This window comes from Strix aluco, chromosome 4, assembly GCF_031877795.1.
Source record: "Strix aluco isolate bStrAlu1 chromosome 4, bStrAlu1.hap1, whole genome shotgun sequence".
Taxonomy (NCBI): Eukaryota; Metazoa; Chordata; class Aves; order Strigiformes; family Strigidae; genus Strix; species Strix aluco.
The window spans coordinates 37,313,329-37,329,839 of NC_133934.1; the positions used below are offsets into that span (position 1 = coordinate 37,313,329).

Below are 16,511 nucleotides of genomic sequence, written 5' to 3' on the forward strand. Positions count from 1 at the left end.
TCAATGTATAGTTTTTTTAGATTCTGGCTCCTGGCAGCAGGTATGTAGCAATGTTCAAAGCTACAAAAGCCCAATATTTTTCCAGGTGCAAAAACCTCAGGAGTTGATACTAACTAAACCATCAGAGCAACTAGTGTTACTTCCTGTCTAAAATCTCCACAGAGAGTAAGCTAAGGCTGTATGTTTTTGCCAATACAATTAATTTCCAGTGTACAGGAATTAACAGGAAGGCTACGTTCTGAATTCAGCCAATAATCTATCCAAATTATGGAAAGATTGTTACAAAATGATCTGTGTTTCATTCTGGAGGGTATATGGAATAGTTATTTAAGTATGTAGCTATTGACTATAGATTATTTTTTATTAGCCCAATGATAATCACAGAGAAGTGACCAGCTTTAATGTTCCCAAATGATTAAGGCAACCACCTCTAATTGAACTGAAAAATAATTAAAGCATGAGGTTTTTTTTTAAAAAAAGTCATAATTATGTGAGTATCCTGTAGAAACTGAAGATCAGAATAAACTGCCTTTTCTAGGGTGCCTGTAATTAAAATCTATAGAGCTGGTAAACCATGCTTAAATCTTTAAATGCATGATTTTCACAGTTTCACAGCTGACAATTTAATATTTTTTTTCCATGCTACCACAGATCTAGAGACGAGAGACTGTTGCCAAAGCCATGTTTAAAACTCAGCCCCTAGGCAGCGCTCACACATCTTTCAAAGACGTAATTACAGCAGGATTTGGGCTGCCCAGGTTTAAACCCAGTTGAGATACAAAGTGAGATTTAAAACTGATGACTGAACTCTTTCCACACTGTTACCCTTAAATGGTTACATTATTAAAATATGGTAATGCAATGGCAGTTTACAGTGAACTCTATTCTATGTTTTAACAAATCGTTTTGCCGTGAGAGCTGTAGTTGCTGACATGCAGGGAAACACACTTTTTGCAGGCTGCCAGCACAGGCATCCGTGTTACTCCTCTCCAATAGGATGTATTTTTGCCCTAGTAAAGGTGTTTTGCAAGAGTATGCAACTCTGCTGAAAGTCAATTCTACTATGCATCAGGTCAGTTAGGGAAAGAATCTAGAGAAAGCACAGGCTCTGCCTCTTGCAGGGAAAACTGGTACATGACTCACTGTCATTAATGCATCATTCCCAAGAAGTTAAATGACTCTTTATTTAATAGCTCTTCATTCCAAGCGTTTTTCCTCTTACCCTACAGACGTATTGGTTCCGCTCGCCTGGAGAGAAGGTTTGTGAGCGCACTATCATGCTGTTCCTGACAAAGGGACGCTGTCTTGAGCTCCAGCTGGCTCTGTCCTTGGGTCGGACTGTTGTGTTCTTGTTAACTGATTCCTCAGTGTTAGTCTCTTTATCAACCTATGAAAAGGAATTTAGTTTGTAAGAACTACTATATCCAGACACACGCCACCATGTAGTCCTTGTGCCTTTGGATTTTACAAGTACTCTTGTTACCTTGCAGCAGGTGGAAAAAGACCAGCAGCAAAAAGCATCTCGCACATACAGAGAAGCTATGCTAAGTAAAGAAACACAGAATTCCCCAAACACTTAACAGTGTGTGGAGAGTCTCTGAAGATACTCTTTGCACCCAGAAAAACCAAAGTTTTGCAGAAGGGCCTCTGCCGCCCTGCAGATGGTCGGATGCAACCACGGTGCAACAAGTCTTTTGCTTTGCCATTTACAGACATTGTTGTTCCAGACATAGTTGTATGTCCCCCCAGCCCCAGCAGCGGGGCTGCTTTATGGCAAGCTGCAGAGCTGCACCAGCCTTGTGACGCCAGGGAAGAAACACTTCTAGCTGTTGTCCCTCAGAACAGCCTGCTGCCTACTACAGTTGCCCCACATGTGCCTCAGGGAACCTCAGGTGCCACCATCCCGGTGGGTGGCGCAGCCTGTGCGTGCTTACACGCAGCAATCATCTTGACAGTCGGGCTAGAACAAGCACTGCAGCAGCTGGCACATCTGATGTTACTGATACGCACTGGGGCGTTTTCTTCAACTCAGGTAATTTAATGAGGTTCATGGTTTTCAATGCGCAGGTGATAAATACAATGAACTAAATAGCATAACTGCAACCCTGAGAGGATCTGGCACACAAAGATCTATACTGTGGCTGGCTTTACAATGAAGTCTGCTATGTCTTTCACTCATTATCCAGGTCCAGCCAGCCCGGGCTTAGCAAAACACTTGTGTGCATGCCTAACCTTCAGATGTTGTCCTTGATGTCTCCCCTTGCTGAGTTAGGGCTTTGATCTACATTTGCTCGCTACCCAGCAGACTGTCAGTCCTTTTATACCACAGCCTTAGCTCATTTGGCATCTTGCCACATGAAATGGAAGTTAATTACAGTCTCCAGCAACTCCAGTGAGGTGTTGGAACTTTTGTATTGTCACAAACTCGAAGGAATGAGATGTCATTCTTTGCCTTTTTACCTTTGCTATTTTACAGAACCTGTGGGTTTAACGCATGCAATGGTGTTTTCATTAAGATGCAGAAAGGTGTTCTAAAACTTTTATTTCTAGAGTATGTGCTACCACATCGGGGATGTTTACTAAAAATTTACTGAAAGTGCTTTCAGAAAGGTGGAATATAATTTAAAGCAAACAGTGAACAAGAACATGGAATTAGAATTTGTTATGTGCAGTGTGTGGGTAGTTCAATAGTACACAGTTTAATACACAATTTGGATTTTTCTGTTTATTAATCTTTCCTCCTCTTCTCTGCTAAGCCAGTTTTTGTATTTCACAGCCTAAAATAAAGGGAATAAAAAAAGAAAGCCCCTCATTGGTTTAAAGACCTTGACCCCTGTTCTGTCTTTCCTCCTGTTTATCAGATGAATCGGGGAAAAAAAGGACCCAATGAAACAAATGGGCAGAAATATTTAATATGCACAAGTTAAAGCTACTGAACTGCACTTGTATTTTGAATATTCTCCCTATGCAACAAAAAATGTGAAGATACACATTTCTAAGTCTTTGACTTAGAAGTTCTGCCTAGCATGTCTGTTAAATGTCCTCTTCACAGTTCAGAAGCGACCATGCTGATTTAATTAAAAGTTCATACTGACAAGTGCTACAGCAAAGGCCACATCAAATTGTAAATGCTCAGATGCAGCAGACTTCTACATTAACTGCTCAGAAATAGATCTTCAGCCATAGGAAGATACCGTAGGCATGGTATTTTAAGATATTCACCAGTGTTAGTATTGCAGCAGCTTGCTGGCTTTCATGGGCCTCATCACTGTTCTCTCTGTCCTTATCTTCATTTGTTTCTGATGCATCAATGAGTAACCCCATGTCATCAGTACAGTTGCCTCCTATTGCCAGCTTAATGCCATCTTCCTCTTCATCCACGATTTCATCAGAGGCTTCTGTGAGCATTCCTAACCTGTATGAACAGAAGTAACCCAGGCTTATTCTCAAACTGAAAAACCCCACCAAAGATATCAGAAGGCCTGGGCCTTCACCCATGTATAATGTACGCATTTTCCTGATGGGGAAAACAAAGAGTATCACCCAAATGCTTCCATTAAGTTCACATGAAGGCACATTTCATTATATGCTCCAGTAAAACCCAGCAAGCTCTACTACAGTTCACCATCAAGATCATTATGACAACACTGCACTACATTCAATAGCTTTATGTTGATAACGTTGAAGGGCTTAAGTTGCAATAAATTCATAAAACAAATGGGCAAATCTCCCCTTCCCCCATAATAAAGCATGTATTTATTTCTACACTGCAGCTAAGAAATTGCACAGTTCTGAGGAACAGAACTCAACATAGCAGTTTGGCAGGAAAACTGTTTCTTGGGAAAGCTCACAACTTCTTCAAAAACAAGACCATCAATGGAAGCACACACACACTGACTTTGTCAGACAGCAGCTCTCTTTTCAAAGTGTATTAGTTGCTTATTATAATTAATGCAACTAATATTTGACATGAGACATTCTAGTAAGCCTCCAGCAGCTTAGACTCCTTGAGTTTCACAGGAAGATGTACATGGAACAGAGGAGCATCAGCAGTGGGAGTTAACAGAACAGCCAAGACACCATAAACCTAAAAGAAGGTGAATGAATTGACCACACAAGAGAACAAAACTTTACCCCAATTCCAGTGGTGGTGAGACACTGGCACAGGCTGCGCAGAGAGGTTGTGGCTGCCCCCTCCCTGGAAGTGTTCAAGGCCAGGTTGGACGGGGCTTTGAGCAACCTGGTCTAGTGGAAGGTGTCCCTGTCCATGGCAGGGGGGTTGGAACTAGATGGTCTTTAAGGTCCTTTCCAACCCAAACCATTCTATGGTTATATGATCTCAAAAAGTACAGCCCTTTCATTTGCCTAAGAATAGGATGAATGAGTGAATCATTCAGGCACGAACAGTGAGGGAGGAAAAGTGGCTTTACCAGTCTTCCTCAGAGCCCCTTTGCTCCTGCTCCTCTTCCTCCTCCTCCTCGTCTTCAGCCAGCTCTTGTTCTACTGCTTCCAGCTCCGCAGATGTCCTCTCCAGCAGAGCTGACACAGCATCCTGCTCACAAGGAAAGAGAAGATGGAACCAGAATTGAGCAACATGTAACATAGGTCAAAAAATGACAACTCTTGCAAGGGCTGCATTACCCTGTTGCTTCCTGACGCCAGCAAAACCATGACTCAGATCAAAAGTATAAAGGGTTTAAGTTGTCAGTGTGTAGCACATAACTGATCTTTTTATACAGAGCAAATCTCAATCAAAAATAGGTTGTTTGTAACATGATGATGCAATCAAATATACTCCTGTCATCCTTTAATGTCTCATCTCTCTTTCCTCTCATAATATCCCTGGGTAAAAAAAGGTTGTTCTTAGAAGTTACGTTTTTCTTATGTGGTTCTCTTAAGGAGGTATTAAAGCAGAAAAGCTTATTTAACCAGAAGAATTAGTATGTGTTTTGCATAAACAGCATTTTCAGTGCAGTGGCTTTAAGTATGCAAATCCAAATAATTAATAAATAGCAATTTTCAATGTGTGCATATGAAAACAAATGGTAAACTTAAGGAAGCTCTTCAAGTAACATTCTTTTTAAAATGAAACACAGCTAAAGTGTTTCAAATTGAAGTGCAATTCTGTATTCCACCAAGAAGCATCAGCCCTATCCACACTTACTAACAAGTCTGAAACCCCATGTCGGACCTACTCACACAGAAAGCCAGTATAGACAGAAGTGCCTACAAGACAACAGGGCCTTGGACCTTCAGGGAGGACAATTCACATACTCAAATAACCACAGTGCAATGGTACAATTGGAGTCTATGGCTTTTTTCTTGCTATTACAGTAATGGCCAACACATTGCTCACCAAGTCCAATGAGTCCAATGACTGCTTGCTTAACAGAAACATGGATTCTTCATTTTGTTCCTTTTTTTTTTTCCCAGGAATTTGCTTGCAAGGCAGCAGGTTGTACCACAGAGTACAAGTCTCATCAGAAAATGATAAATCTGCCAGACTGATCTGAGTCCCAGCCTGCACAAAATAAGAAAGGGGAAGAAAATTGTTTAAATTTGTTTTATTTCCTGCAAAACAGCTGAAAATGAGTTCTACAGTATTTATCATGTAAAATATGCAGCACAAATTTGACATCAACCTTAATCCCCTTTTTAACTGTACAACTGTCTATTCCCTCCACCTCTAGTTAAAACAAACAAATACAAGTACATGGAACAGTCCTTCATACTGTCCATTCTGCCATCTTTTATTTCAGCCTGTGCAATTTCTCCCCACATGGACACACACACAAACCCCTCTGTATCACTGTAACACATATGTCTGCTTTTTATGGCATTCAATAATGAAAAACTGTGTCAATTAAATCTGCAGCATCAACTCATCGAGCAGCAAATTTCAGTGATTTTTTCAGTTGTTTTACCACAAAAATCATCGATAAGGCAAACAATAACAGATGACCTTGTTTGCTCTAACCAGTGAAGAAGCAGATGAAAAGACTGTAAAAGAGATTCAGAAACCCTTTTATTTGGACAAGCACTGACATCCACCCAGTTGGCGCTCTTGGGAAAATTGACAAAGTACTTGAGTTTGGGCTGTACCTTGGAGATTAAAATCCTCTGTTCTTCCTCAAAGCAAATCATCTTCACAGCTACTGGGCTGCATACAAAGCTCTTGCCAAGACTCTGGTCATGTTGCCCAGGGCTTTCCGCTGGGGGTGGTACTCCCAACTCTTTCTTTTGATCCTGTGATTAACCCTTATGCCTTTGGTGGGGTTTTTTTGCTGTTGTGGTTTTTTTGTCACCTTTGTATCCTGCATTCTGTTGCATTTTTGTTCTGCTGCCCTTCCCTTACCTGAGGGGAAACCTCTTACATACTGAAAAAGGCCAACATATTCCCCAGGAATTAGGTTAACTTCTACATTTTTGTAAGTGAGAGGCTGTTCACAGTAGTCAGAGCTGATGAACCCCACCAGATGCCAGCATCTCTTCAGCATGTTGTAACTAAAAATCTTGCTGTTACCAAGTCAGACTCATGGTGAAAAACTAAACTGAGTTGTACCAGACCATGCAAAAGCAATCTGAAAGTGAATGAAGCATCACTCACTAATTAAGTGATGACCACAATTAACAACAAAATTTTAAAAGTGACAGTTTCCAATAGGCTGGTCTATGAATGTCATGCCTTTTTATTATTTCTACAGATCATAAAGACTAAAAAGGTGGACATCATGTAACATACAACAATGTGGAAAAATGTAATTTAGTCTTTGTAACAACTTGGGATGAGGGTTTGCTTTTTTTTTTTGACATACTGTGGCTCTTATTCAACTTTAAAATCCAGTGTTAAGAGTAATATTGCAATAAAGTTTATGGGTTTTTTTTAATGTATAAAACTGCAAAGATGGAATATCAATCTGTAAATAAAGGGTTATGGTAATGCAGTGTTAGAATTATCAAAACACCTCCTAATCCTGGATGGAAGTTTTAGATTCTGTATCAGGAATTTCAGAGAAAGGCAGCATTTTAAGTACTACAGCAACAACAAAGTTAGGCTTCAGAGTTTGTCTCCAAGTACTGTGGAATTTTAGCAGCCTTGACCATCAAAATAAGAGGGGACACTATAAACAAATGCATGCCAAAAAAAAGCCAGAAATAAAACCGCATACCAAGCATTCTTCCCGACGGCTCCTACTGACAGCACAAACATCTACTCTCAGCGTCTTCTGTAGCAGTGTTACTTGGGAAATGGCTACTCTGAATATCTCGTTGAATAAAATGGTTTCCATGGCAGGATGAACTTTAGTGCGGAACAGACAGCTGATATCAGTTGAGGATGGAAGTACGGCTACTCTAATATACCTGCCGGAAACAAAACAAAATCTTTACCTGTATTTAAACTAGCACTTGCTGGTGATGCATGATAGAAGTTGACCCCATCAACTGAAGGACTGCATGACAAGAAAATGAAACAGCAACAAGTCAGAGGTGGAATGGAAAAGAGGTGAAAAAGAGGAGTGAGAAACTCCTCCTGCCCCTTGCAGAAATACTTCCCAAAAAGGAATTTCTGTGCCTGGTAAGGTAGTAGCAAGAGAGGTAGCTATTTCTGTCTCTATCCAAATTTATCCTCTGGTTTAGTACTGTGAACACTTAAGATCACGTCACAGATGGGAGGAAACATGATCTTAATGTTAATTAAAAAAATGAGAAAAATTTGGGTGGATGTAAAAATTAAACTCTGAGAACGATGTGAGCAGCACTGAAAAGCAGTGACGTCTTTATCTTTCAAAGAAACAAACAAAACAACCTCCAAAGGAACCAGAAAACTAAGGAAAATGAGGAAGAAAATAGCTAGGGCCATTGCTGCTTGAGATCATTCATGATATATTAACTGAGACATAGAAGAATCATCTTGCAAACCTAAATTTAATCACACGGAATTGTTACAGGACTGCATTTTTTTTTTTTATGTAACAAATATGAAGAGATATCATGTGGAGAAAGGTAATACTAGTTAAGTTGCTGGTCTCACTTTAGTAGTAGCTTGATGGATTAAAAACTTTCCTAATGCAATTTGTACATGTTATTTACCTATTGCACAGCTTCTCCTACACATGAATGAGCATACTAATTGTTTTACATCTTTTCTGTGCCTATGCATTAGTCTATTTCTGGTACTGGCTTTAAATATAATTGACATTCACTGTAGAACAGAATGCAACGAAGCTAGCTAAAACAAGAAGAGAAAGTGGGCCAAGGAAAATTATTCTGGAAAAAACCTTTTTCTCCCAAAATTTATAGTACTATTGCTATGTTTTCTGGTAATGACTTTGTACATACTGTTGTTATTATTAAAAACTTAGTTTTACATTACTTAAACCAAAAGAAATCAGGCCTGTGAGAAATTTCATTTTGTTATTTGAATTTGGGTATAGCCTTTATTCCCCAGTTATGCGAAACTTCTTGGGATAAAGAGTATGATCTGAGTTGTTTGGTTTGCGTGTATATCCTGGAGAGCAGGTATCCAGCATTTTGACAAACCAATCCCGAAGTTAAGTGGTAGTGTAATGTAATGCCAGTACTGCTCTGCTGTATTCACAGAAATGTAGGTGAGCAATTTGCATGGTCTACTGAAAACAGCCATTTCAGTAGATTACGCAATTAGGAAACATTAGAAAAGATGTAGGAATAGAAGATAAAGTATATTAAAAGTATATTTTAAAAGTGCTTCATTGGAGCTTTCTTTTAAGAATTGTTAGCCAATTTATTGGCATTAGGCCAGAATGAGGGGTAAATTGCTCACTGGCTTTGTTTTACAAGAGTGTTTACTTTCATTTTAACTAAAAAAGTTAAAAAGTCAACCAATGTCTCAGATTTTGCTGTGACAAACCTATGACTTCTCAAGTGATGAAAAAATGATCCTGACAATAAGTATTCAGCTAGGCTCTACCTACTCTAAAAGTGAACAGATTTTACAAACAGTGTGGAAGCAGGTGTCAGTAGGACCCCATGTCAAATTTATTCCTCTGTGTGTAAAAGTTCAATAAAGTACTAATCTATCCAATTTGATGGCCTAGAAAATACAGTTAAAACATAGCATAATTTTCCAGACCCAATTTTTATCACTGTACATATCTGTACAGTATATACATATATGCACACAAGGGCAAGCGACAGAAAGTGCTATTTGCAAGGTCCTTTCTTCCTCCATGTTTTGTGTAGCTTTAGTTTTATTAAATCTTTTTAGCAGCAGCAGGGCTGGACTTCTGCACTGAAGACACTTGACTACTAATTACAACTTCATACTCTAATTCCTAAAAAGATGCCAGCTATGACATAACTTTATCTTACTGAACATTTTGTTGACATTCTTTTTATATTCTACATTATTTACTTTTCCTCTCAGCTGTGTCAATTTATTCTTCTATAGCTTTTCTATGTTCTTGTGCTAAATGCTAGTGGACTTGGAAGGTCAGCAGGGGAAAGATGGAGAACAGAGAAGGAAGGATGGTGGCAGACAACCATCTGTTATTAAAAACAAACAGAAAAATCCAACAAGTACCCAGGCCTGTATCCCTATACATCCTTTCCATATTCAGTGGCTTCCTATTGGTCTCCAATCAAATTCAAGGTGATGGGGGACAGGTGGAAGGGAACCAGCAAGAAAACCTAATCTTCCAAGGATTGATTATGTTCTACTCTAATCTTATTAAGCTTCTCAACAGTTTAAGATAGCTTTCCAGTCTGTAAAAAAGCTCACTGAAGTGTCACAAAGAGCCAAGGCAAGTTGTACTTATTTGTACAGATGAGAGTTTTGGATTAGAATCTCAGTGGTAACACTTTCTTATTCAGGCATTTTTGTTTGTTTCCTACATAGGATTTCCACTGTAATTACTTTTGGACTTTTCCTGTTGGTTCAACTCAACACAAAAACTAATTCTTAACAGACCTCTAAGCTCCAGTTGTTAGGGACAGTGTATCTCAATGTGGCTGTGCTTGTCCACTTGCAATTCATCAAATTACCCCTTACCTTTAAAAGCTCACTTAAAAGACACATACTATTTTAACATTATTTTACATCAAAATGTCACATAAATGTAAAAAGACAACATACTGAGCTGAAAGAATGGCAAAATATCAAAAGAATGTTTTTAGTAACTACAGAATAGCTGTTCTGCACTTGTAAAGCTACAGAATGTTTAAAAACACTAAGTGAAGCATCCTTTAAGAAAAATCCCTTTTGTTCCACTTTAGTGGAACATGCAAATTTCCTGGTAACTTCTTTTTCTTGCAGCATTGCTGGAATATGCAAAAGCTAAGTATTACTACAGTTTGAAAAGTTTTATACATATTTTAGTGCTGTTAAGCAGCAAATCAAGAGATTTGTACAATTTATTATTATACTCTTGTATTTCAACACTACTGCTCAGCAATAGTTTGACTTACACTTTAGAGCCAAGAGGGACAGAAAACACTGGAAGATTTCTGAGCCGTACTATGATTATCACAAAACTTGAATTGCTGTGGTCGTATCTGTTAAAGAAAGGACAACATGAGGGAAGTTTACTATTCGTATTTATGTACAAACAGAAACATTCCCTTTGCTCGTCACTTACCTGAGTCCTACTTGTACCTGGGCAGCTTCTAGAGTTGTAGCATCATCTTCACTATATACAATGTCCTCAGTTTCATTTGGTCTAGGGCAAACAGGCAAATACTTGAATTTAGGAAAATTATAGTTAGCTTTCAGCAGTAATTAAGGTATGCATACACAGAATGTGTACGTATTCTCCTGAACAGTCTGATTTAATTACAGCATGGACTCCAAATGAGAATTTCAGAGCCTACACAACAGCAATGCCTGTTTTAGGGACAGTTGCTGCCTGAACAGTTTGACAGCTCCAGTAATGAGTCAGAAAGGCTGATTACTGAGGCAGGCCAGACTAACAGGCAAGAGAACAACTCATTACATTTCCCTATACATACCTAGTGCTTCTTTATCCCCCTGAATACAAAATTGAAAATTAAAATTTGTAATAAACAGAGCACACGTAGACTTGCTATGAAATACTGCTTTGGAGAGTATTTGAGAAGCAGGAGCTCTGTAAAATAAAAAGGTTTCTGTGCAAACAAGAAGCATCTTTCCTCTGAGTCTGTTTTCAGAAGCATTCAAAGAACCAAAGGGACTCCAGTCTTGCAGCTGAAGAGCAACTCTAGCATTGAATGGAATTACAGAGAATCCACGTGGCAAAATAATTTCTGTCATTTTCTGGGAGGTTTGAGTGAGGATGTAGTATTAATGGGCTTCATTGATTTTTGAAACTAGACTGTTGGGATCAATAAACAAGATCAAGATAGGAAATGTGGAGAATGACACAGACATCTCGTAAGACATGACAGCATTATTTTAAGACTTGGCATTTAGAGGTTTCCTTTTTACTATTTCTTTCCTCGCTGATGGCTAATTTGATAGAGTATTTATTTCCTCACCTGCCTTAAATTACTCAATACAAAGGACTGGTCTATACAGCAGAAATCACTGTACTGTAACTTCAGGAGCACACTGACAAATTGTAAGTCATTCCATATACAGTGCTCATAAAGACACTTCTACTAAACATAAGCAACTCGCACAGAGGCACTCATTACCTCTTCACTACTTCCTACTCAGTAATAATTAAGGGTATTCACACCTGGAGCTTTCATGGAATAACTACAGTCTGTAAATCTTAGCTTGCACAAATGGCAATAGTTTCCTTTTCTACACGGGCTTAGAGGATGCAACTGTCTTCTTTCCTCTTTTCCTGAGTAACGACAGGAATTTGTTCTGTTCTCCACCTATCCCACCACTCGCAGTCATTGAAGAGGACAGCTAAAGACTTGCTCCACACAACATTCACAGTTTCTGGTCCAGCATCTGTTCATTTCTATCCACTAGACTTACATCTGGAGCAGACAGTAAGCTTTGATCATAGTGGCTCAGAATTGAAACAAAATGGAAAGACAACAACGGTTATTGAACCAAAATACACAGTCACAGCCACTCAGTCAAGTGAAGGCTGAGTTTTTAATAGATGGGAGTTTATTTCAGCCTAAGAAGTTGCATTAGGTCTAACTGAAGACATGGAACAAACTAATACTAGGATTCAGAGCTCAGGATGAAATATGGGTCCATGACATAAGGTAAGAGTGAATGGGCGTTGTAGCCCTTCAGGACAAATCTCTTTTGTATTTGAGCTTTTTTAATTTGATTTCATCTATTTTTATTACCTTTTAATTTGTGAAAGACTTGACAAGTAGAAGTAATTTTATTGGAGGCCAATAAAATCCATTATCATACCATAATGCACCTTTACCTGTCCTAAAAAAAGCATTTAGCCTGGCAACAGAAGACATGCATCTACATCTTTGTAACCATCCTGCTAAAACATATCTCTCAATATTCAAAAGGACAAATTCTTCATGCCAACAACTTGCCAAAACTGAGGTGAAAAATAAAGATTTTGGTTTCTCTCTTAGTTTGCTATAGTCTTCTGTTAGGCAGTCTAAAGTTCATTGTTCTCACTGCCATAAAACTGACAGTACTATATAAACTGGTATGAAGAATCCTGTAGAAGTTATGTCTTGTCAAGAAGCAACAACAGCAAACACATTCTTTGTATCGTGTTCATCACAGTGAACATGAACATTAAACCCTAACCCAGATTATTTTTATACCAACATTACAACTGAGGATTTTCTTATCTTTCCTATATCTTTTTTAAAAAAGAAAATAAGAAAAATGCTATGCAATCTTAAGATTATATTTAAGCAAAACAAGAAGTAACAAGAGTCACTCTGAGGAGAGTCAATACAGCCACATGGCAGAACCTGTATAGTTTAAATCCAGCTTTTCTCCTTGGAACACTTCTAGCAAAAAAACCTCCCAAGATTAGAAGGTAGCATATTAATGCTACTCAACCAAGTCATACAAGCACTCTAATGCAAATTTATTAGCTTAAAAAAACAATCAAAATTGTTTGGCAAATGTGCCTTCCTTTCAATACAAAAGTACAAAATATTTATAAAAAAGGCAAGACCAATAAACCACTTGTGCTGGTATTATCTAACTGCTTATAGATATATTTTCATTTTTGGTGGAAAGACTTGCATTATTTCTCAAACCTACTGTTTCACAGAAGCTTCATATACACCACTATCTCCAGCTACAGACTCATCGGACACAGCAGCAGATACACAAGCTGTTTTCTCCTCAAGCAAGTGACTAGCTGTTCTTCTCGGTAAGTCAACACCTACAAAAAGAAGAATGAAAATTAGTCAAAGAGATTAACAGTCTGAAAAAGAGAGGCGCACAGCTCAGAAAGTTGTCAAGTTGAAAGCAGTGACCCTTAACCGAGTATCACAGAGTAGGTTTGTTCCACATCATTAAACATTCTGAGACCGTACTGCTGTTATCATATATTCTGGCTAGGGATATAACCAAACTGATGAACTTGAAAATGTATAACTATTATTCCTTCCCAGAGATAGATGCTCCTATCATCACCCATATCCACTGAGCTAGTTACTATCCTTCATCATCTTCATTATTAACCCTCATTACCCTGATCTTTAAAGCTATATTTGCCATGTTCACATTCCACACGGTAGTAACACTTCAGCTACATGCAAAGTCCTTGCCTACTGTTTATTAAATATTCAGAAGTCAGACAGACACCCTTTAGCCAGTGATATAACTGCTAGAAATGAAAAAATCCCTGCTGGTTTACATTTACAAAAACTTTTTATGCTACAGTCTCTTTACTATCAACTACTACTTAGCTTTAATCTCCAACTTGCATTCAACACTAGTGTCATGCAGTGAAGAAGCAGCATCCACAGAAAGCCACGTTCTGCAGCATAGTACGTTGAGGGCCTATGCACTATTTTTATCCGCCAAGGGGTGAGGAGATTGGTATGCATTATCATCCTCACCTGAATCATGACTTTACATCTTGTTAAGATGTTTAAAATTTAAGGCTTCAGATTAGATGATTGATTGCTGCATTTGTGCTTTTATTTATGGCAGCAGGAATGCTTTTTCCTTGATGATAAAGTGCTCTCTCCCGTCCCCCCCACCATGTGAGGGGTGAAGGTGATGACATGATTTATTGATTACCCTTAGGAATTACCACAGCAGCCTGAATTGACTTTGACAATGACAGAGACTGACTGTGGAAGAACTACATGATACTCCAACTTGGTTTCTGACAGCAGGGACATGTGCAGAGGAGCAAATATCTGTATGGTTCACCTGTACAGAAAAGTCAGAGACAGACGGAGAAGCAGGTGAGCACTGCATCTAACGAGCCAATGCAGACTATTACATGAAAATACTAGTTGTACTGTCTTCAGGTATGTTTGTCTACCTCCAAGTGAAGATTCAGCAGTATTTAGATTTGTAGTTTTGTAAAAACTTAAGCGTGTGGGCTGAAATTTTCCATGTAGGTTTTATGCCTCCAGCTGAGTTTGTGGAAAACCTTCCTATTCAGCGTCACAGAAGTTCCAAGAATGAAATTGGAGCAGAAACACTGAACCAACCCCAGGTCTGCGTCTCACTGCTAATGTACTCACCATGAGGCCCATTTTACTGTGGCAACTAGAGGTACTGAAGCATAATTAATCAATGTCTGGCTTTTCAAAATGTGAGTGCTTGTTTTGGCAGTCTAAACATAGATTTAAAGATAATTTGTATCATACATATGACCCTACATGAGGAAGTATCAGTATGAAGAATCATGGGATGAATTCATATTTTAAAGCCATAGATACTTATAGACTTAAAAGACAGCTTGACACTATCCCGAGTAACAGGTCCTCAGAAAAGCTCAAAAATGTTAGAGAACCACATGATGCCTTTGAAAATAATGATATAAATAAATAAATTTTAAAAAACCCAATTCTGATTCCTCATAGCTCTACATATTCTCAAATTCCAAACCATCTTAAATTCAGTTCTCGGACTAGATGACTTGCAGCCAGACTGACCACAAGTTACTGTTAATTTGGAAAGGATGTGCTGCTGAGATATGGGCAGGAAAATTAATAATTTTTTCCATCATTTAAAAGCAAAATAACTACTGTGTTCCAGTATACTGAAAAGACGAAGGACAAAATGTCCCACTCCCTGCCAAATCCCCTTCCATGTTTCTGCACTTTGCATTTCACAGGTTCAGACCATTAGGGCATCGGACAATTTATTTTTTTCTTTCTGCACAGTTGAACAGAGGAGGGACTCCCAGATTGTACTATGTATACCATACATTTCTCTTCCAGTGCCACATTGCTCTGGTCAATATTGAAATCACTACAGTATTGCAAGAAGCTAATCTAATTAACAACAAAGTTGTTACAACAACTCGGAGAGATAGATAAAAGCAACTTTCTCATTAAAATGTATATCTGTATCAATATGTCCAAGTACTTTTATTAAAAACTGGCAAACTCTAGGCACAAGGGTTCAAGCTTGGTGGCAAATCTGGACAATGCACTCTTTAGAACTAGGCTGTATTTATTCTAAGACACCCAAACTCCTTTGTTAGCCACTTCACTATCAACTCAGGCCCGGAAATGTGGAGCTGGGAACGCTGGGTGCTGATCAGGTTTCAAACAGGGCTGCCAGTGCTCAGCACTAGTGGAAATCTGGCTCCCTCAGTTCTTCCCTGGGAAGACAGAGCCACTGTGTAATGTAAATACGTGAATGGTTTGCAACATACTTACAAGCCAATGACACAGAATGGCACTAGAAAAAGTCAATAAATGTACAGAGAAGGCACAATATACTGTCAACCCTAAGAAAAGGCAGCAAAGTCAATGCTCTAAGACTGAGGACAAGCCATCAATTCTTGACAGCTGGGATTTTTAAAGCTCTGACTCTGCCAAAGGCTTTGACAATACAAGATGCCTAAGTATGCTGCATGGCTTTTACTGCAGACTGTAAGTGGAATTCATTATACCTAATTCAACCATCTCAAAGTTAGCTAGTTACTAGTTACTAAGGGTACCTCGATAACTCACAGGGTCATTCATCCCATCTTCCTTAAAGGGAAGTATGTTTTAGGATGAGATGGTTCATCCTTTTGGAAGTCACCCACAGACTGCAGGGGGAGCCTAGACTAGCTTAGCAGCTCTGTTCCAACTCAGATGAATAAAAAGCTAAAAGCTATGAAATCCATGTTAAAAATGGGAAGAGTCTCACTGTAACTTACATGGCATGTGGTCACTTGTCTTTCTCAACTCACACAAAAAAAAAGAACTGCAGATCTTTCAGTGACAGCAGGTTCAAATAGCTACATACACATACATACGCACATAAAAATTCCAACTCTTAAATTCAGAAATGTCTTTTACTGAGGATGTCAGTTTGTAACATATTCTTCAGTGAGAAACAAGGTATCTGATTTCAAGTCAGCAAAAAACCAGCAGAAGGTATTTTTGCTCTATCCCCATGAATCCTGACAATACCTAGGAAC

At 38.7% G+C, this 16,511-nt stretch overlaps 1 protein-coding gene across 2 annotated transcripts in view; it reads right to left on the reverse strand.

Annotated features, from left to right (window-relative positions):
• The window catches only part of WWC2 (WW and C2 domain containing 2), a 105,605-nt gene that overhangs the window by 12,942 nt on the left and 76,152 nt on the right, over nucleotides 1-16,511 (reverse strand). For both annotated transcript variants that reach the window (XM_074822764.1, XM_074822765.1), the window contains exons 12-19: nucleotides 13,169-13,292; nucleotides 10,617-10,697; nucleotides 10,447-10,533; nucleotides 7,170-7,362; nucleotides 5,357-5,521; nucleotides 4,431-4,552; nucleotides 3,223-3,415; nucleotides 1,223-1,387 (exon numbers count right to left, since the gene is read on the reverse strand). In XM_074822764.1, coding sequence (XP_074678865.1) covers nucleotides 1,223-1,387; nucleotides 3,223-3,415; nucleotides 4,431-4,552; nucleotides 5,357-5,521; nucleotides 7,170-7,362; nucleotides 10,447-10,533; nucleotides 10,617-10,697; nucleotides 13,169-13,292 — 1,130 coding nt within the window. The remainder of the gene's footprint in view (nucleotides 1-1,222; nucleotides 1,388-3,222; nucleotides 3,416-4,430; nucleotides 4,553-5,356; nucleotides 5,522-7,169; nucleotides 7,363-10,446; nucleotides 10,534-10,616; nucleotides 10,698-13,168; nucleotides 13,293-16,511) is intronic.